Source organism: Urocitellus parryii, chromosome X (genome assembly GCF_045843805.1).
Source record: "Urocitellus parryii isolate mUroPar1 chromosome X, mUroPar1.hap1, whole genome shotgun sequence".
Taxonomy (NCBI): Eukaryota; Metazoa; Chordata; class Mammalia; order Rodentia; family Sciuridae; genus Urocitellus; species Urocitellus parryii.
Window position 1 is genome coordinate 4,259,818 of NC_135547.1, and position 20,993 is coordinate 4,280,810.

General features: G+C 43.6%; 1 protein-coding gene across 1 annotated transcript in view; it reads left to right on the top strand.

Moving 5' to 3' along the window:
- Positions 1-20,993, top strand: part of Cd99l2 (CD99 molecule like 2) — a 109,733-nt gene that overhangs the window by 85,752 nt on the left and 2,988 nt on the right. Inside the window, exons 4-9 of the mRNA XM_026403521.2 lie at positions 310-381; positions 508-591; positions 2,472-2,537; positions 14,738-14,776; positions 15,275-15,394; positions 19,766-19,831. Of these exons, the coding sequence (XP_026259306.1) occupies positions 310-381; positions 508-591; positions 2,472-2,537; positions 14,738-14,776; positions 15,275-15,394; positions 19,766-19,831 (447 nt within the window). The remainder of the gene's footprint in view (positions 1-309; positions 382-507; positions 592-2,471; positions 2,538-14,737; positions 14,777-15,274; positions 15,395-19,765; positions 19,832-20,993) is intronic.

Here is a 20,993-nt window from a genome sequence, read left to right on the forward strand (position 1 = left end):
CATGCTCAAATCTAGAACTTCCTGACCATGCAGTCATCTCCAGCAAATCTGAGATAAAGTCCCAGCTCTCTCACTCACCTGGTCAGATGTGGGACTATATTCATCTCCCAGTCCCCCCTTCCCCTGAAGAAAAGTGAGCAGAATCCACCATTTCTAAACACTTTCCGTCTCTTTGGCATTCATCTCAGTATGATTGTTTGGAGGTCTGAAGGTCCAAGGCAAGGGTACTCTATTGATGTTGTGACTCTCCCAAGGTATAGAGTAGTTGTATAAATGTGTGTTCCTTACTGTCCTCCCTCCCCCTTCTAGGGAGATGGGACCACCTCACCACCACCACAACCAGGAGGCCAGGAACAACCAGAGCTCCAGCAGGTTCTTCAGGTAACTGTCTGCCCTGAGGAGGGCAGTAAGGAGGGTCTTAGGGAGCCCCTTCAAAGATACTGTCCAAATGACCTGCTTATAGTTTAACCAGAAGACTGTATTCTTGTCTTTTTGGGCCTCCTGAAGTAAATGATTTCAACTTGGCTGATGCTTTGGATGATCGAAATGATCCAGATGATAGCCGCAGGAAACCAAATGTAGTAGGAGGAGGTAAGTTCCAGCTGACTGAAACCATAGGCCAACCCTGGAACAGTAGGTCGTATCTATCAGTATTTACCATCTGAGTCCTTAAAGCTGAAATTGAACATGACCAACACAGAGTCCTACACGTTAACATAAATAGCATATTTTAATGAGAAGTAACTATATTTGGCAAGAAAAAAACACCACTTAGTGAGAATAGTGGCATTATTTTACATTTTTGCAAATTTCTCTAATATCTGGCTTGATAGGAGACAACTGGATTCTCAAATGTAAATTTCAATTCAGTTGTGATATGTTGTGGGTGAAATACATGAAGAAAATCCAGCCTCATACAGATAGGTAGCTGGAAAAAGGAAAACATCTTTATAGACTTTTCCATGTCAATATGGACATTCTTTTTCAGTAGCATACCAAAACTCAACTAGTAGTTGTTTATAGGTTAAGCACATTGTGGGAAACGTATCTTTGAGCTTTCCTCTCTCTGTTCCATTGAATCCCATGGGACTCTCTTGCCCTCTTAGTGGATCTTTTAACTATTTGTGGTTTTGTGACATTGCACATTGGTCACTTGGAAAACATTAATATTCTAAGATTTTTCCAGTTTCAAATAATGCCACACTTCATTATGCAAAACTCAAAGTAACATTTGTTAATATCACCACCTATGTCATTAGAAAAGGTCTTTGAGTATTGAGAAGCTATTAAATCACAGTGATGGATATAGGTTTTTGAGAATCCTAAGTTTTAGTTGAAATCATATTCTTGGCAATAAATACCATCAGTAGCCTTTCTGAATTGTTGAACTCATTTCATTGATTTTCAAGAAAACATCAACTTGGTATAACTATAGTTGGTCCATCATTCATTCTATCCAATAAAAGTGGTCTCCTGTGACCCAAAGCAGCTAAGACCTTAGAATTGGAGCAGTCACGCAGCTGCTTTTGTGAGAGAACTATAGTACTTCAAGTGCAACAGAAATGCCATAAGCATACTTTCCATTTCATCATGAAATATTCAAAGAGGTGTACTCAGTGGTTGAACTATATGTAATTAATAACTGTTCTGCTTCCTGTATTAGTTTTCTATTACTCCCATCACGAATTTTCAGAAACTTAGTTAAAAAAAAAAAGAAATAGTGAATGAAGATAATGCCCATTTGCCATCTTGAAATTTCCTTTAGTCAGTTAGGAAGCTGAGCTTTCTGTTCAGGGTTTCATAGAACTCCAATCAGGGTGTTGACCAGGGCTGGGGTCTCAACTTCCAACCTCATGTGGTTGCTAACAGTATATTTCCTTTCAGCTATTTGCTTCTTCAGGACCAGCAGGAGAAAGGCAGAGAGAGAGGGTTGAAAGGGAGAAGAGAGAGAAAGACTTGCATTTTTGCTTCTGATGTCTGAACTTGAGGGAAGATAAAACCTGCATTTAAGGGGTCACCTGATTAAGTCAGGCTCACCCAGTGTAATTTTCCTTTTGATTACTGTATCTTAATTATGTTTGCAAAATCCCTTTACCTTTGCAATGTAATATGACCTATGACCTAATCAAGGGAATGATATCCATCCACTTCATAGTCCCACTCACATTTGAAATGACTGGCTGTTATACAGGACATGTACACACCAGCAGTGGGAAGTCTTGGGGCCCTCTTGGAATTTTGTCTACCATCTTCATCAAGGGATTTTTTTGTGTGGTTCTGGGGATTCAACCCAGGACCTTGCACATACTAGGCAAGTACTATTCCACTAGGCCATGCCCCCAGTGCCATCAAGGACATTCTCAAGTGGAACTGGCAGCATTTTCTATTAATATTAATTAATGTTAACTAATATGAGTTTCTTGTTGCTAAAAGTGTTTTGTCATTGAAATGTATATTTTATTTTTTTCTAGGTTTTTCAGACAAGGATCTTGAAGACGTATTAGGAGGTGGTGAATACAAACCTGATAAGAATAAAGGTAATAGTGTTGATTTGTTCAACTGTGTTCCTATTCTGGTTAAAAAGGTGCTTATGCAGCAACCAGGCTAATTGAGCCATTCTTACTCAGCTTCTGGGAAATGAGAGATAGTACTCAGATACCCCAGCTTGCAAGTTGGAGTTCCCTTGCAGTGACATGGGCCATGAAACTCAAAGTTGCCTGTAAAAGTCACTTTGGAAAAGCTACACATTTCTCCTGCTGCCCTTTGAGCCAAGGTGCCTCCTGGACTGACGCTTCCATGCTAGCAGTAGCCTGTTTGTGAGGCAGTGCTGAGTGTAGAATGACCAAGGGCAGAACACATGTACAGAATGGCCTTCCCCAGAGAAAGCCTGCCCCTCTTGCTGTGCTTGAACCAAGGCTCATCCTGAAAAGGCTCCTAGCAAGTCACATCTTTTTAAATACCTTTAATGAAATAGTTTAAGACTCACAGGCAGTTGTAACACTACTTCAGGGGAATCCCTCCTTGTGCACCCTGTACCCTTTCCCCCCTGAGGATAGGGTCATACAGAACCCAAGAACATTGTCCAAACCAGGAAATTGACATCTGTGCAATACTGTGAAGTCATGGACATACCTTGTTCAGATTTCCTGTGTGTGCATGTGTGTGTGTGTGTGTGTGTGTGTGTGTATGTGTGTGTAGATCTGTGAAATTTTATCATGTGAATATTTGAGTCACTATCACCACAATCAGGAGGCAGAATGGTTCCATCATATTATCCTTGAATAGTCACACCCTCCCCAAGGCACTATATTTTTCGTCCCCCCCACAACTACCAATGATTTAAACCTTTTATCATAGTGTGTGTCAAATCTGATGCTAAGTATTGGGGGGGGGTGTCAGCCAGACTTGTTAATGTGGTGAAACAACTTAGTGTTATAACTTGTAGCTGTAACTTGCTATGTCTGCAACTTGTGGTTGTAATGTGTTGTGCAAGTAACTTGTGATCACGTTAGGATGGTGAGTGGAGTTGGTTGTTAACACTTTGGTTATAATTGATTGTGATGGCATGTTGTAGTAACAGGCTAGGGGTGTGACAAGTTATGGGTGTAGCTGTAGCCCTGAGATGCCTCACAGTCCTGACTGTGGTACTGACATTTGCTTCTTTCTTGCAAGAACAGTGTGTCTTTCATGTGGGAGCATTGTTCTTTTGTGATTCAGGTACTATATTCAGAATTATCCTCAGAAATCCCTTTCCAGACAGTGTCATCTCTAGAAAAATACCCCTAAGAGCCTCTAAATGAAACTCACAGGTGTCAGGAGAACATGGGACGTTTAAAGGGCAAACCCAGCAAATTAGCCAATTACTTCTGGGTGACAAATGGTATTTCCAGATGGGGAGATGAGGGCAGTAGTTGTGTGTGTAAGCATGCATGTGAGGGAAGGTCTGAATGGCATGTCAGGAGCTTTTCCTTATTAAAAGTAATTGTTTTAGCAAGGAAGAAGTGTAAGGAAATTATTTAATTAGGTTCACATTGGAACTTCTCTTGTAACGAATAATCAATTGTTAGCTTCAGTTATATCCTCTGTCATTATGGGTGTCAGTAAAAGAAGATCAAGGGGTCCCACCAGAAAGGACAAGTGTGAAACTGAAACACGATTATGACAAGCACACAATTATCTTCTCAGACACTATCCTTTACACAAAAACATGTTCATGCTGGGAGCAAAGGTAAAGCCTCACATTTAAATAAATTATAAACTTCAGCATAAAGAGAATATCTATTAATGCATTTCCAGCCTCATGTCCCAGGGAATAGATTCAGCTATACTTTAGTGTGTTTGTGAAACAATATATTATCTGTTATGTATTTTTTCCTCATGAAACCTTTTCCCTGGCCCTTTAGGATGCCCATATTTCATCTGGGTGAAAATGCCAGTCTTTTGTCAATAGGTCCTCTTACCTTGCCTAAGAGGGTGAACCCTCCCCCTCCCCCTTCACTCCCTCCCTGCCTAGTCTGGACTGGGATTTTTCCCCATTTCGGTCGATAGCTTCTTTGGTATTCCCCTGTCATTTGTATCTGAGTGCATGTAAGAAGCTTCTCCCATTGTGTTTCCTAGTGACATACTGATGGTTTCAGCTTTATGTCATGTGTGACCTAGGTTCTTTGCCTGTAGCTGGCTGCCCTCTCTCTGTTTGCTCACATGGAGATCAGAAGGAGGATACAAGCTCTGTCATATGTCTTCTTATAAGGCCCTAACCCCATCATGAGAGGTCTATGCTCAGGACCTAATAACCACCCAAAGACCCCACCTCCTAACAGCATCACAGTGGATGTCAAGACTTCGGCATATGAATTTGTGAGGGGTATACAAACATGTGACACATAGCACTAAGTATGCACACATAGCTATGATTATTTTTAGGCTTAATTGTCTGTAGTTATATTAACCTAAACATTGCTTCATACTTACATCTACTTGAATCTAGTGCCAAAAGGCTTATTTTGGTCTTGCTTGCTTGCTTATCTGTAACTTGCCTCTCTGATGGTGAGAACCTGACTTCTACCATCTGTCATCCTGTTCCTTTCTTGCTTAGTTCAGCTATGCCTGTATATCAGTATAAGAATTCTCAGCCCATACCCCCTTTGTTTCCCAGTTACTTAGACCATCTCCACCACCCCTATGCATTCAGTGTGGTTTTGCCATATGTTTATAATGGGTTAAATTCATTTGTCACTGTTGACATTCCATCCGGGGATTCCTCCACCCACTTAGTTCATGTTTTGTTTTGTTCTATTGTAAGTTCTTCTACACATTCCCTCTATAATCCTCAGTTATTCCTCCCTCCTTCAAGTCTTATCTGTCTTCTATTATTGTAACCACTGATCTGTTCACCATCTCTATAGCTGTTTCTTTTCCAACATGCCGTGTCATTGCAATTGTATAGGATATAGCCTTTTCTGACTGGCTTCTTTCACTTAGCAGTATGCTAAGTTCATCCATATCTTTTCATAGCTTGTTTCATTTTAGTACTGAATAACAACCCATAGTAGAAATATACCACTATTTACCCATTCACCTTCCAGTTGTTGGTGAATATGAATCAAGCTGCTTTAAACATTTACCCTACAGATTTTTGTGCAGGCGTAGGTTTTCAGCTTACTTGGATAAATAGCTTAGGTGCGTGCTTGCTGGTTCATATGGCAAGTCTATGTTTAACTTTGCAAGAAACTGCCAAGCTATCCTCTAAAGTGACAGTATTACTGTGCATTCCCACCAGCAATGAATGAGAGTTCCTGTTGCTTCACATCTTTGTCAGTGATTGGTATTGTCAGTTTCTTTTTTTTCTTTTTTTTTTTTTTTTTTAAATTCAGACATTCTAATAGGTGTGTATTGCGTTCTGGTGGTTTTCTTTTGCATCCCCTTACTGAAGAGGATACATACCAGGCAAATGTTTCACCACTGAATTACACCCCAAACCATTGTTTATTTCTTATTTTATATTCTCTGGTGAAATTTGTTTATATTTTTCCCCAATTTAAAATTTAGGTGATTTGCATTCTTATTGTTGACATTTAATGAGCTCTTTATATAATCTGGATACAAATATTATGTATATGATTCTGCAAATATTTTTTCCCAGTCTGTGGTTTGTCTTTTCCTTTTCGCTCTAGGGTTGTTTGTAGAATAAAGATACTAGTAATTTTATAAAGTTCAACTCATTCATTTTTTTCTTTTATAGATTATGCTTTGGAGACCTTTCCCTAAGTCTGCCAAGAGTTTTACAGTTTTAGCCTTACATTTAAGACTTTTCTCCATTTTGAGTTCATTTATCTATGGTATGAGATTAGGACATGATTTTTTCTTTGACATGTGGATATTCAGTTGCTTTAGCACTGTTTGTTGACAAGGCTATTGTCGCGATGGAGAAAGGTGTGACTATGCAGTCGAGGGGAGAAATAAAGAATGTCCACACACTAATGCCTTTTTCAGTGCTTTATTCACTCAAATTACTCAATAAAATTTCACTCTATAGGTTCTTAATCAAGAAAATGACAATCCTTAATGCTGGGCACTGCAATAGACGTAATCAATTCACAGCAAACAATTCTAGATTAATTCTAAGCACTGCAAACACACTTAATCATGACAGGCTAATGACAATTCCCTCTGTATGCTAAGCTCAAGTGCCAGATCTTAAGTCTCAAGCCTTAGGTTTTAAGTCAGGTAGGTGTCCACTCACTCAGACCATAGTGACCAGATCAGGAACCAAGACAGGCTTCTCCTGGGGTGGAGCTGATGGCCCACTGGGGAGAGGGTCGTAGGGAGAAGTTGTGCCTCTCACCAGGGTCAAGATGTAGCTGTAGAGTTTGACAGCAGTGAGGACAACAATGCAGAGGATCAGGCAAATGATGAGAAGAGTTGGGGTGTCAGTCCAGGTCCTCATCAGGCTCTCCAGCATGTGGGCATCAGTGTCAGCTGGCTGAAAGTCTGTTCATTTGCTCCATCATTTATGCTAAGTCTGGGGGCTTCTACCCACCCTTTGAATCCCTATCAGCCATTACTGCGTTTCTCAGTGATGTCTTTCATTCTGGGGTCAGGACATCTGGTCTGGTGGTTTACACCCTGATCTCTTGCCTCTGACTTTATCAGGGCGAAGACAAATGACAAGTGACTTCACTCTGAGTTTTGTCAGGGTTGTGAAAAGTGACTTATTTTATCAGGCTATGCCTGATAACAATATTAGAGGGCTCTGTAGGCGTGCCTGGTGGGGACTGTAGTTTTATTTTAAAATGGTGTTAGGCTAAGGCCCTTCTTAGGTTAAGGCCATCCTTATAGCTGTCCATTCCTCCTTTGAATCATCTTGGCTCCTTGGTTGAAAACCAGTTGACATAAATGTAAGTGTTCATATGTAGAATCTTAGTTCTGCTCTAGTATCTCTATGGTTGTCCTTCATCCTGTACTAGACTCTGCTGGGCCTATATTTAGCTTCAGGATGACTAGGAATATGTAAAGACTTTTTTAAGCTCTCTGCAGTTGCTTCACCTCCCCATTTCCCTATTAGATCTTAGCCAGGTAACTGGTTGGTGTCTTGCTCAGGTGAAAGAAACTGCTGGCCTTCCCTATTCACTGAACTCCAAGATTTCCATGTTACCTGACAGTGCTCCAAGTCAAGTCTGTCTCCTTTGGCATCTGCAGCATGGTTGCTGGGTTTTATGGTATCCAGGGAACAATCTGTTAAAAGACCTAGGGGGAGGAAAAATGAGGGCAGTCCTGAGCAAAACTGCCTCTGACTCAAGCTGCTCTGACTGAAAGTAAAGCAGTTTCTAAGGAGAGAATGTGTTCTCCTCACTGTCTCATGTTAGAAGTCCTTTCCTCTTGTATATTTTGAAACTGGAATATTCTTTCTCCTTACCTCCCATCAATTCCAGACTCTCATCTCCTCTCCATGGATTTTCCCCTAACCCCTTATCTGGTCTCCTTGATCCAGTTTGCCTTCCGTGCAGCTTCCAGAGAACCATCAAGAACATGAGTCTGATCATGTGTCACTCCTCTGTTTAAAGGTACTGCATAATAATGAACAAATAGCCCAGTTAAAACTGAGTGTAACATTTGAATAGACTCTTCATAGAGGAGATTATTATATTCAAAATCAATGTTTTTCAAGGAAATACACATTAAAATCACAATAATATACTACAACTCACCTATCAGAATAGCTAAAATGAAAAAAAATACTGATAATATCAGATGTTGATAAGGATGTGAGACAACTGAAATTCTCATGCATTGTTGGTAAAATTTCTTAGAAAACTAAACATACACCTACCTAGTGACCCAACAATTTTAGAAATGAAGGCTATGTAAAAAATATAAACCTGTTGATCCTGTGATTCACATTAGGGGTGGGATCATGGCATGGGATGAAACATGTGAGGGAGCCCAGGACTTCCCAGAAGGTGTGGGTAAGGGTGCAGTGTGAGGGTAGGTGAACTCTGTGTCTGACCTGTAAATCCAGCTTTCTCCCAGTTGAGCTTCAGGGTGCTTGTGGGAGATGGGGTAGCAGAAGTAACAGGAAGTTTCTGTGTGACCTCAGTCCTGTCCTCTACTACACTGAAGCTCGGTCCTTAAGGGTGCTGGTATATTGTAGCCTTTTCATAAAGTGATTACCTTACCTTGACCTTCCTCTGGTCCTTGTGTCTGTTCTCAATTGGCAGAACATCATAGCAGAAGAGTGTGGCAGAGGGAGGCAGCTCACATGATCAGGAAGCAGAGAGACTCCACTTACCAAATACAGAATATATACCCCAAAGGCATGCCCCCAATAATGACCTCCTCTCACTACACCCCACCTGCCTCAGTTAATTACCACTCAGTTAATCCATCAGGGATTAATTCAATGATTAGGTTAATGTCATAACCCAATCATTTCTCCTCTAAACTTTGCACTATCTCACATGTGAGCTTTTGGGGGACACCTCACATCCAAAACAATACACTTTATTTATTAATTTAATTTTATTTTGCACTTCTGCCATTTAATTTTAGATAATGAAATACATTTATAAACTATCTGAAAGCCCAAACTGTGTCTCATCGAAGTCCAGAATACTCACAAATGTATTTAAACACTAAAACATCTTCCGCTAACAGTTCTAGATACAGTTATCCTTCTGTTATATGACTCTCTGTGTCCTTGGCAACTGAATGTGTCATTCCTCACCATGAGCCAGGGCTTGGGATCCTATCAGAGAATGGCATCTACATGCATTGTGTCCTTGCCTCTCCAGGTGTGTGACTGTATAGAACTCAAGGCTGTGTATGTGTACATTGTTGTTTTTGTATTTGAGCTGCTGGGGTGTCTGACACCTACTTTGAAAATGGGGCTTATTCACAATGTGTTAGTCCATTTTCTATTGCTGTAACAGAATAACTAAGAATGGGTAATTAATAAAGGAAAGATGTTGATTTACCTCACAGTTCTGGAGGCTAGAAGCTTGAGATTGAACAACCCCCTCTAGTAAGGCCCCATGTTGTATTATAATAGGGCAGAAAAGTGGAAGTGCAAGTAGACACCTACAGATGAGTCAAAACACAGTATAACAACCTGCTCTTGTGCTAACTAATCCATCCCCAGGACAAAAGACTTAATCCTTTTTCAAGACCTAATCATGTCTTAAAGGCCCCATCTCCCAGCACTACCAGTGGCAATCAGATTACAACACCAGTTTCCAAGAGGACAAACCATATTGAAACCATTGCGTACAACTTTCTCACTGAGCCAGTGCCTCCTGTTCTACAGGGTCCCTATAATTATGGTGGTCAGCATAACTGTAGCTGCCCTCATAGCGGTGGTGGTTGCTACATCTACAGGGTTCCTGTAGCTCTGGGACCTGATGTGGCAGGTGCTCACTGTTGCTACAGTGGCTATCGTTAGATCAGAGGTTCCTAGAGCTATAGCAGTCTGTACCACTATTTATATGCCTAGATGTCTGTGCTGAAAGCAAGTTGCAGCATGAAGTACACTGTACAGGGAAATTTCTGGTGTGACAGAAGAGTACCATAGTCCCTTTGCTATATAATTATGAGCTCAGAAGGCAGGTGGGATAAAATGTACTGTATTAGAAAATGAAGATCTTGCAATGACTTGTGAAATAGTCTCTTGGAGAGAAATAGATCATATGGGGCTTACATATTTACAAGTTTTCTAGAATTCTTTAAAAAAAAGTGTACATATGTAAAAAAATTATGTAAAAAAGTTGTTTGTTGTTGTGCCATCTAGGGAGAAGGGCCAATAATACTTTGGAATATAAACTGGAAGTTCTTTTTCTATGCACAAATATATATTTGTAAAGAAGTGTGTCTGTGATCATTGTATTCTTTTACCACCAGTTTTTATTCAACCATGCTCTATTGTTGAAATGTGTTCTATAATACCCTCTCAGTGACAACATAATATTATGTTATACCATCATGTCTTTAACCAGCTACCTGTTTTTGTACAGAGAGGTTCCCCCAGCTTTTGCTACTGTACACAGACAGTGTCAAGATGAGCATTGTCATGCTGAATATGCAAAAGCACAGTTGTTTCTGTCAGTTAAATTCCTAACAGTCAAATTGCTAGGTCATAGAAGGTATCCGTTTTTAAAGATGAGACTTTGCATTAAGGTTGTACCATCTTGCATTTCAACCATGAGGAAGCAAGTAGATACCTTTTTTCTTAGACCTTTGCCTCCATCAACATCACGGTTTTGTAATCTCTGTAAAATCATTCAGAGCAAAACACTGTCCTGTTCAAATTTGCATTTTTTTAATTCAAAAGAAGTGAAACTTTTTATATGTCTTATTGGACAATATATTTTGTGAATTGCCTGTCCATATCTTGGCCCAATTTTCTCATAGGTTGGTAAGGGTTCATTTTACATTATGGATTAGGAAGCCATTTTGCATATATTCTAAAAAGATTTCATTTATTCACTCAAATAACTTTGCATTTTTTCTACTTTTTAGCTTTTATGAATGTTGCTGTTATGAATATTGGCATACAAGTTTTTATGTGGACGTATGTCTTGAATATATATCTGCCTTGGTCTGTTTTCTGTTGGTGTGACTGATGATCACAGACTGGGTAATTTGTTTTTTTGTTTGTTTGTTTTGGGTAATTTGTTAAGAATAGAGGTTTATCAAAGACTGATTGTTCTCTCTGATATGTGGATGCTAAACCACAAAAAAGAAGGGTAGGGAAGAGAAGAATAGAATCCATTGGATTAGACAATGGGTAGGGAGGGGAGAGGGGAATAGGAAGAACAACAGAATTAAATGGACATAACTTTCCTAGCCTTGTATTTGAATACACAACCATGGTAACTCTACATCATGAACAACCACAAGAACAGGATTGTAATTAGAATAAGTTGTCCTCCATGTATGCGTAATATGCCAAAATACATTCTACTGTCATACATACATAAGTAAAAATAACAAAAAAGAATCGAGGTTTATTTAGTACCAAGTTCTGGAGGCTGGGAAGTCTAACGGCATGATGCTGACATATGCTCATCATCTGATGAGGGCTTTCTTGCTGGATCATGACATGGCTGAAGCCTTCATGTGGCAGGACAGAATGAACATGGTAGCCTTGGTCTCTATTCCTCTTTTTTAAAAAATTTTTGTTCTTTTAGTTATACATGACAGTGGAGTGTATTTTGACATATTGTATATACATGGAATGGGTAATTAATAAAGGAAAGATGTTTATTTACCTTACAGTTCTGGAGGCTGGAACTGCCCATTCTTGGGCTTGTACATGATGTGGAGATTCACTGATCATGTATTCATATATGATCATAGGACAGTTGTGTCCAGTGCATTTTACTGTCTTTCCCATTCCCATCCCACCCTCTTCCCTTTCTTCCCCTTTGTCTAATCCACTGAACCTACATCCTCCCTCCCTTGCCTTCTTTTAATCAGTCCACTAATGCCATCATGGGGACCCACCCTCCTGACCTCATCTAACCTTGATTACCCCCCTGAATATCCCACCTCCAAATACCATTGACATATGACTTTGGGGATTAAGTTTCCAGTACATGGATTCCTGGGGGTACTTTCAAATGGTTTAACAGTTGTCCTTACTAATGTATAAGAGAATTTCAGTTTTCCTCACCATTTTCTTTCTCCTTTCTTCCTTTTTGTGGCATTTCATTATGATTTTGGGGTGCCTTTCCTGAGTTACATGGACTGATTTTTCAGGTGCTTATTGGCTATTTGTGTGTCTTTTTGGCCATCAAATCCTTTGCCTATTTTTATTTTTTATATTTTATTAAATATTTTTTATTTGTAGATGGACACAATACCTTTATTTCATTTGTTTTTATTTATTTTATGTGGTGCTGAGAATCAAACCCAGTGCCTCATACATGCAAGGCAAGCACTCTACCACTGAGCCACAACCCCGGCCCCAGCCTTTGCCTATTTTTAAATTGAATTATTGGTCTTATTATTGAGTTGTTAGGAATTCTTTATATATCCTCAATACAAGTCTCTTATCAGTTATATAATTTACCAATATTTTCTCCCATTCTATGAGCCATCTTTCACTTTCTTGATGATGTCCTTTGAAACACAAATTGTTTTTAATTTTTATAAAATTCAGTTTATTTTTCCTTTTGTTGCTTATTCTCTTAATACTAAAGTTTTTACATGTGGTACACTATTTCCCATTTTGTGTTTCCTGCTTTATGATAATGTTTGAAAGTCATTCCTTACCCCTAAGATAATATAAATGTTGTCCTAAAATTTCTTTTAGTGCTTTTATGGCTTCATCCATTTTATTTTTATTGGGAACTCATTTTCTTGGATGGTACTGAGATGTATCACTTTATTTTATGCCGGTGGTTTTTTTTGCTTGTCCCAAGACCATCTTTTGAGCAGAGTGCATTGTGTAGAGGAGCTGGATTCAGCTTGAGCTCAGGTAAAGTAACCAGAGCTCAGTGGCCAAAGAGCTATCAAAGCCAGGACCTTGGCGTGGCTAACTCCAGTAACAAGGTTCATGCAACTCAACTGGACAGGATTTGGGGTGATGAGTTCTATTTTTCCTCTAGCCTCACAGGATGAGATCCCTTTTTTGGAGAAGAAAGAATTACAGTTTTGGTTATCATCTTAAGTCAGTGTTTCCTATAATCACAGCTAGATAATCAGGAGCCTAAGTGTTTGGATCTGTTGGCCAGTCTCTCTGTACACCCCTGGGGGGAGATGAGGAAGTGAGCAGGCTTGGGACTACACTCAGCTTCATTCTCTCTTTATGTAAAAGAATTACCTAGAGCTGGGCGCAGTGGCAGGATCCTGTAGTCCCAGCAGCTCAGGAGGCTGAGGCAGGAGGATTATAAGTTCAAAGCCAGACTCAGCAAAAGCAAGGCACTAAGCAACTCAGTGAGACGCTGTCTCTAAATAAAATTCAAAACAGGGATGGGATGTTGCTCAGTGGTCAAGTACCCCTGAGTTCAATCCCTGGTACACACCCCCTACCTCAAAAAATAATTACTAAGAGGGTTCAAAACCTGGAAATCTAGTCACTTGAATGTGTCAACAGAGGGAGCCTATGTGGATATCTGCCTTTATCCTTGGCAATAGCCACCTCTAGAACAGTAGAGGGGACCAATGACAGGCCAGCATTGTAGTTCTGCAAGCACTCACTGGTGACCTTGTTGCCACTCACACATTAGTGTATATGGCAACTCCTACGCTTCTTCCCACTCTGCTTTCTCCAACAATAGCAAGTGTGTTTGTTAGAAATGCTGTGTTATTTGTTTTGTGCATAGCCAATCTGAGATCTTTATAAGATGCATCTGATTCCATGATTCAGTCCTCGGTGGGAGAATAACAAATCTCATTTTCTCCTGCCCTTTGACTCTTTTTTTCAAAAATAGATTTTATTTTTTGGAGCATCTTTAGATTCACAGCAAAATGAGTGCAAAGTACAGGGAGTTCCCATATAGCCACTGTCCCTCATCCCCCCCCACAATCATTGCCCCCCCCACCATGGTACACTTTTTACATTCCATTATCCTACACCTCCCAAGACTCTTTGATTAGTAAAGAAAATATCAGAACCCATAGCCTCCAACACCACAGGTTGGATTCCCCTAAGAACTCTGGGCCCAGAAAAAATCATCTCCTTCCATCAATGAGCATTTGGTCTTAAAAGGAGGAGGGTGACAAGAAGTACAAACTCAGGGCTAATTAATGTCCTGAATTAGTACCAATTGCTTGTCAGGGAGTGTTGTGTGTGTGTGTGTGTGTGTGTGTGTGTGTAGAGCTCTGTGGAGTTGTATCACAGGTGTTGACTGGTGTTATTATTACTATGGTGGAGATGAATAGTTCTGTCATCACAAGGATTCTCCGTGTCACCCACTTAGAAACACAGCCAAATCCCTCCCCCTCTGTCCTCAACCCCTGTCAACATTCCTATGGGGGACACATGGTGTTGTCATTCAGTCAGGCCTGGCCTGTACTCAACCTCTGCTGCCTGCCAGCCTCTGCTCCCTCCCTTGTAGGTGGGGTGCTAAATGCAGCTGCCCCATTGGATAGCAGAGAGAAAAACTAGGGAGCTAACTGAATGATGAGCAATTCTACCCTGAAGCCTGGGCTTTGCAGGTGACGAGCATAAAGAAACAGGCCCTGCCATCCACATTGCCGCAGGTTCACAGCAGACACTAAGTGTTTTTGTCCTTTCCAGGTGATGGTGGCTATGGCAGCAGTGATGACCCTGGATCTGGTGAGTATCTGTACCCTAAGGTTTCATTGGAAGCCATAAGGAAAATAGTGCTGTCCCACGCTGGTCTCAGGGTGTACCCTGCCCTTCCCCTAAATGTTTTCAGCAGAGAGCCATAAGGCAAATAGCAGAGGGGCGCAGTCTTTAAAAGGAACTAGCATGAAGATCTGGGTCCCAGGGGAGGTGGTCCAATGAGGGGGTCTGTTGACCCAAGACCCAGAGCTGTGGTTGGGCCTTAGTAAGAGCGGGCACAGTACCATTTCCATGTCTACATTTCAAGTTCCTCAAAATGCAAGTCTTTATACAAGACCAAAAGTATTTGGCAAATCCAAGGAGTACTGTGTCACTGTCATGCCCTGGACATCCATGGCTTAGCCTTCTTGCATGGACATGGGGGTTATGGCATCTGGACCAGCTTAGTTCGGGGTAAGTAGAGAAGCCCACTCCTGAGCTAAGCTCCAAGGTGCTCTGCAAAAGCTCTCCCTGTTCTTTTGTGCCCAGGCATGTCAGCTGAGACTGGCACCATCGCTGGAGTAGCCAGTGCCCTGGCCATGGCCCTGATTGGTGCTGTGTCCAGCTACATCTCCTACCAGCAGAAGAAGTTTTGCTTCAGCATTCAGCGTAAGTGCACCTGAACAGTGAAGGGGTCAGTGTAGACACATCCCTCCCACATCTGGCCCCACACTAGCTTCTAAGTGTACTGCCTGGGCCATGGTGTGGGGTACCCTTTTAAAATCCACAGGGACAAAGTGAGGTCCAACTGAAGTGTACATCAGTCTGTGACAACAGATGGGAGTTTTCCAGGTGACCTTGACATTCCAGGGGCCCCAGTACTCGGAGGCTATATGGAGACAGAGCTCAGTGACCATTGTGGCATTTCCTTCCCTAGAATGGAAGGGGCCCTGGGATATCCTTATGGCCTCTGATCACATTCAAGGGGATGTGGGGCTACCAGAGGCTCTAGGTCAACAGCTCCCTCTCCTGCTGACCAGAAGGCCATACTTTCTTGGGGATTTTAAACATAGCAGCAAATGCCATTGGGCAAGCCAGGGCTCTTATGGTTCTGAAAACATCCCCTTTCTGATCCTAAAAGGTTGCTATGGGGCCACACCCTGCCCTCACATCTTTTGCTGCTATGACTAACAGACCTGACCAGAACAACTGTTGAGAAGGAAAATTTTATTTGAGGGCTCAGGATTTTCAGAGGTCCTAGTCTTTAGAAAGCTGGCTCCATTCCTTGGTGCTCAAGGTGAAACAGAACATCATGGCAGAAGAGCATGACAGAGGGAAGCAGCCCACATGATGATCGGAAAGCAGAGAGAGAGACTCCACTCACTAGACACAAATATGAACCTAAAACCATGCCCTCTATGCCCACCTCCTCCAGCCTCACCCTACACTTCAGTTACCATACAGTTCATCCTGATCAGGGGATTAATTCACTGATTGGGTTGAGACTCTCACAATCCAATCTTTTTTCCTTTGAACCTTCTTGCACTGTCTCACACCTGAGCAATCCAAACTATATCCACATCCAAACCATAACAGTGGACCCCAAAACTAGTGGGAGGTCTGCACATTTACTGGAGGTCTAGAAGTGTCACATGGCATACCTCTTTGTCCTGCTATTCTGCTCTTTTCCCTTCCTACGTACATGGGGAGGCAAGGAGAGGAACTGCCACTCTGTGCTTGGTCCTTAGCCATGGAGGTACTCAGACAAGAACCCCTCTAACTTGGGAGGCAACAGGATTCACGAGTAAGGTTTGCCAAACAAGCAGTCTCGACCTGCACAACTGTTGCATTATCCTGTGGCTGTTGGGACAAAGAACCACAGTCTGAGTAGCTTAAAACAACTGAGACTCATTCTCACAGTTTTGGAGGCTGAAAATCTGAGGGCAAGATGTCAGCAGGGCCGTAATCCTTTTGGAGGCTCTAGGAAACAATTCTTCCATGCCTCTTACAGTTTCTGGGGGTTCCAAATGTTCTTTGGCTTGTGGCCATGTTGCTCAGTCTCTGCCTTCATCCTAAATCCAGAAAGATCTCACCTTGAGAGGCTTAATAAGTAGTAGACTCCAAATATGAATCTTAGTGGTTTCAGACTTTTCTCCTGGAACCCTGGGACTTCTATGAGATTGGTGGCACAAACCTAAGCTTCCCAGGGCCCTATGACTGACTAGAGTGTGAAAAGTCTTATCAAGTTATCTCTATGCCCTGAAAAGTACACCCTGGAGTTCTGACTGGTAGGAGGAGCACTGAGGTGAGAGCTCACTCAGGTCCACTCCGGTCCATTCTCATACTTGAGGGTGAAGTTGTTGGGGCCTGAGAGATGAAGTGATGTGGTCCAACTCCAAGTAGACCCTGATGACCCCATTTTACAAAAGGACTAGAGCTGGGTGAATGCAGATCATGCATTCACACCCAGAGCCTCAGGACTGTTCCTGTGGGTGAGAAGCCAGCCCTGTGCCTCAGCCTGGCAAGGGCAGGGCAACAGATGGCCAAGAGGACTTGGGTTGAACAGACAGAGTGGGTCTTCTGGGCCTCAGCTGTATGAACAAATCTTGTGACCAAATAAGGTCAGAGCCACCTGGGTAGGAATAGACAGGAGGAAAATGGGTTGATTTCCAAAACATAGAATAAACATCTTGATTGGATGTGTTTATAGGGACACTAAGGTAAAAGGAAAAATACATTGTCTTCACACTTGTTTAATAAACCAACAGGTGTGAGGTTTCACACACTGAATTAGCAGGTAAAGTGGCTGGTTCCAGAGGGAACTCTCCCCCACTCTGTTGATCTTGGACTTTACTGCTCTTCTTTGTCAACCCCCCTCTTTCCCTGGGTGTCTGTCTCCCGAAGGTAAAGGCCTGGGATTCCCTCCTGTGCCCGACCTGTGTACTCCCAACCTTGGGACCTGTGCCACCCAATGTGTCTCCTCTGAGCCACAGCTCTCTCACTGTTGCCATGGCCACTGCCTGTCCAGGCCCAGGTCTTCTTCCATCTCCTAGCTGGATGGTTTCATCTGCCTCCTGCCTGCCCCTCTCCCCTCCCATAATTCTCCCTCTTCAAGAAGGGCCTGTTTAAAATGCCTGGACCTCGTGTTTCTGGCTGCCCTCAAGTTATGTTCCAGGCCCTGAGCTTGGCATTCAAAGCCCACTATGGTGCGGCTCCTCCCTGTCCCTGGAAGCCTTCTCTACAGCCATACCTGCTTCCCTGGATGCCCTGCCCTCTCCACCCTGCAGCCTCTGTCTCCAGAGAGCTCCTCTCATCCTCTGGCCCAGAGCATTCCCTCTCAGGAATCCTTCCCCAGGACCAGCCTGTGGCTGCACTGGCTGCATTTTTTTTTGTGCTGCCACAACGCCCCCTGCTGACTTTGCCAGAACCTGCAGGGCCAGTGGGTTTGTGTCTGACTAGACCCCAACCCTGCATTTCTCTGGACTGTCCATTCCATGGGGACTGTGTGTGCTTCATGTACTGATGTGCTAATGATATCTAGTCCAGGCCAGGATCAGAAACAGTCTTGAGGATATTTGTAGGGTGGCTAACCTCATAAACACTTGTTTCTGTGGAGGGCCTGCTTCCACCTTCTATGTGGGCCTCAGATGCTCTTGGTCACTACTGCTACCAAAGGAGCCCATGCTTTGGGGTCTGTCAGCTTCCCCTGTCTGCCTCCAGTGCCAGTGGTCAGTGTGTCTCACAGAAAGCCCAAGAGTTTGGTTGCCAGGAGCTGAGTTCTTACTCCAGGGTTCTAAGATTCGTGTCTTGCCTTCAGATGCAGCAGAAGGTCAAGGTAACAACATGCTTTGATTTACTTATGTTCCTTGTGCTTTGTCCTTGGACACCTCATCATTCCTCCCCCTCCCTTGCCTCATCTTGCTTTTTCTCATGCTCCCCACCCCATCCTCTTCCCTGGCACTCACCAACTTGGCTGCAAACACAACCATCTTTAGCTTTCCCTGATATGTGTGTGAGGATGCCACTTGCCAGACCCTCTGTCCCCAGGCCTGTGTGGCTGGGGGTCAGGGATGGGGCAGGATCGGAGAGGACACTGAGATGCCCCCTAGTGGCCATCCCTGAGGAGCAAGTACAGGCAGAAGGCAATCTCCCAGCCCCCACCCTTCAGGGCTGGGCCCTCCCCTGCCTGGCTGTGCATGGGGCTGGCCACCTGTGCCAAAGAGCAATGACTGCATTTTTCAAAGGCTCATCTGGCTTCCATCTTCAGCCCTTGGCCTGGGATGATAGTGTGACTTGTGCCAGTGCTTGGTCAATTGGGTCTATTAGAACCACAATTTTCCTGCAGGGCCTGGGTTACCAAGAGATGAGACAAGGTCTATGGATTCTCCTTTAGCAGCAGCAGGTGTGCTGTCCACTACAAGCCTCTGCTGGACTGAAGAGGATGCTTTGTAGAATCTCTGCATTCCAGTTAGCCAACTAGACTAGAGCAGCTGCCAGTAGGCTCTGGGCCCTTCCAGCTTGGGTGGGGACAGCAGTTATTCCCGCTGCCAGGAGAAGCCATTTGGTTTCTCTGTGCAGGTGCTGCTGGGAAGGCCATGTGTTGGCAGGAGGCTTTGTTGGCATCTCCACAGTGAGCTCCATTCAGCCATCTGCCCCCTCCCTGTGCTGTATCCATCAGTCACTCATGTGGCACTTGGCTCTCTCACCACCTCCCTGGTCACTGGGTCACACATGGGACCTGTGGATGGTGCTGAGCCCTGCTGTCTGGTGCCTCCTCTTCTGAGCAGAGCTGCCCTATAGGGACAGGGTGTCAGCGGCCTTTGATGCATAATATTTCATCTCTGAGGCACTGATGAGTACTCCTGAGCAGTGCAGTTCCAGATGGACAGTTTCAGTTGAGATAAAGGATGTCCAGGTTGTCCAGGACAGGGGTCTGAAGTGGGCAGCTACTGTAATGGAGGACTCAGTCAGGAGTGCTGAATCACAGGGGGCCCCTTTATTTCCATGCCCATCACTAACACGGCCATCTGCCCTTTCCAGAGGGTCTCAATGCAGACTACGTGAAAGGGGAGAACCTGGAAGCCGTTGTATGTGAGGAACCCCAAGGTGAGGACATCTTGGTTACTATTCCTTGCTGAAAGTCTCCTAGTTGGTGGCCCCAGCACTGAGCAAAACTGGGCTAGGGAAGCATAGAATGACCAGCCAGAGTAGAAGGCCACAAATGCCCAGGTGTGCCTGGATCAGCCAGCGTCTTCTGGCTTCAGGAGACTGGCATTGCTGGGATGACAGTCAGAGCATCTGGTGCCATGTCAGCAACTTTTGGGCACTCCTGCTATTCTTGCTCTTGATTGATCTGAGCTGGAGCACCAGGTACCTCTGTTCCCTGTTGGCAGAAAGGGACATGTCCTGGACACATTTAGATAGAGCTGTGGGAAGACTTTTCATCTAGATCTATAGCCTTTTGATTTGAAAATTGCCAAAGGCAGGGCGGGTACATGGGTGAAACCCAGACCTTCTCAGCCTTCCCTTCCTTGCTCAGTGAGCACTTTGGGGCTTCAGGAACTAGCAGCAATTTGAGGCCGCATAAGATCAGGCCACTGGTCTGGAGTGGCCAGCTTCTCCAGGAAGATACAGCCTGTGGCCCAGAATGCCAGTGGAGAGGCCTGGCAAGGCTTCAGGAAGCAGAAGGCAAGCCAGCTTCTTATCAGCTAAGGCTGGGATGGCACAGACAGGGAGACTAGCTGCCCAGTTGTGTTGTGACCAGAGTCACAGGGCAACAGCCATTATGATGGGGCCAAGGAGATCAGGAGGGACTGTTGTGTAAGGGGAACAAGGTTCTCATGTCATCATCAAGGTGTTGCTGTACCAAATAGATGAAAATAGCCCTGGGTCCAAATGTGGAAAAAAAGGATTCTATGAGAGGTAGCATTCACTATCACAAGTTTTAACTTCTAGCCTCCATTGAGTGAGTGAGCACCTGTACCGGCCAAGTGCTGTGTTGAGTGCTTTATTTAAAATAATCAGTAACCCTGTGAGGAGCATTCCAGATTCCAGGTGAGGAAGTGGAGGCTGGGCTCTGCAGAGCCTGGCTGGCTTCCCTTTTCCCCCTTCACCCACCCAGAACATTGTTCCAGGGCCCAAGGCATGTCCGACACAGGGCAGGGAATGGGCCCCAGAGGAAGTGTGTCTGGGACAGGCTTGGGTCAGTTCCTGACCCAACATGCAGGAAGCACAATTCTGTCCCTAGCAGGGCCTTCTGTGCAGGATA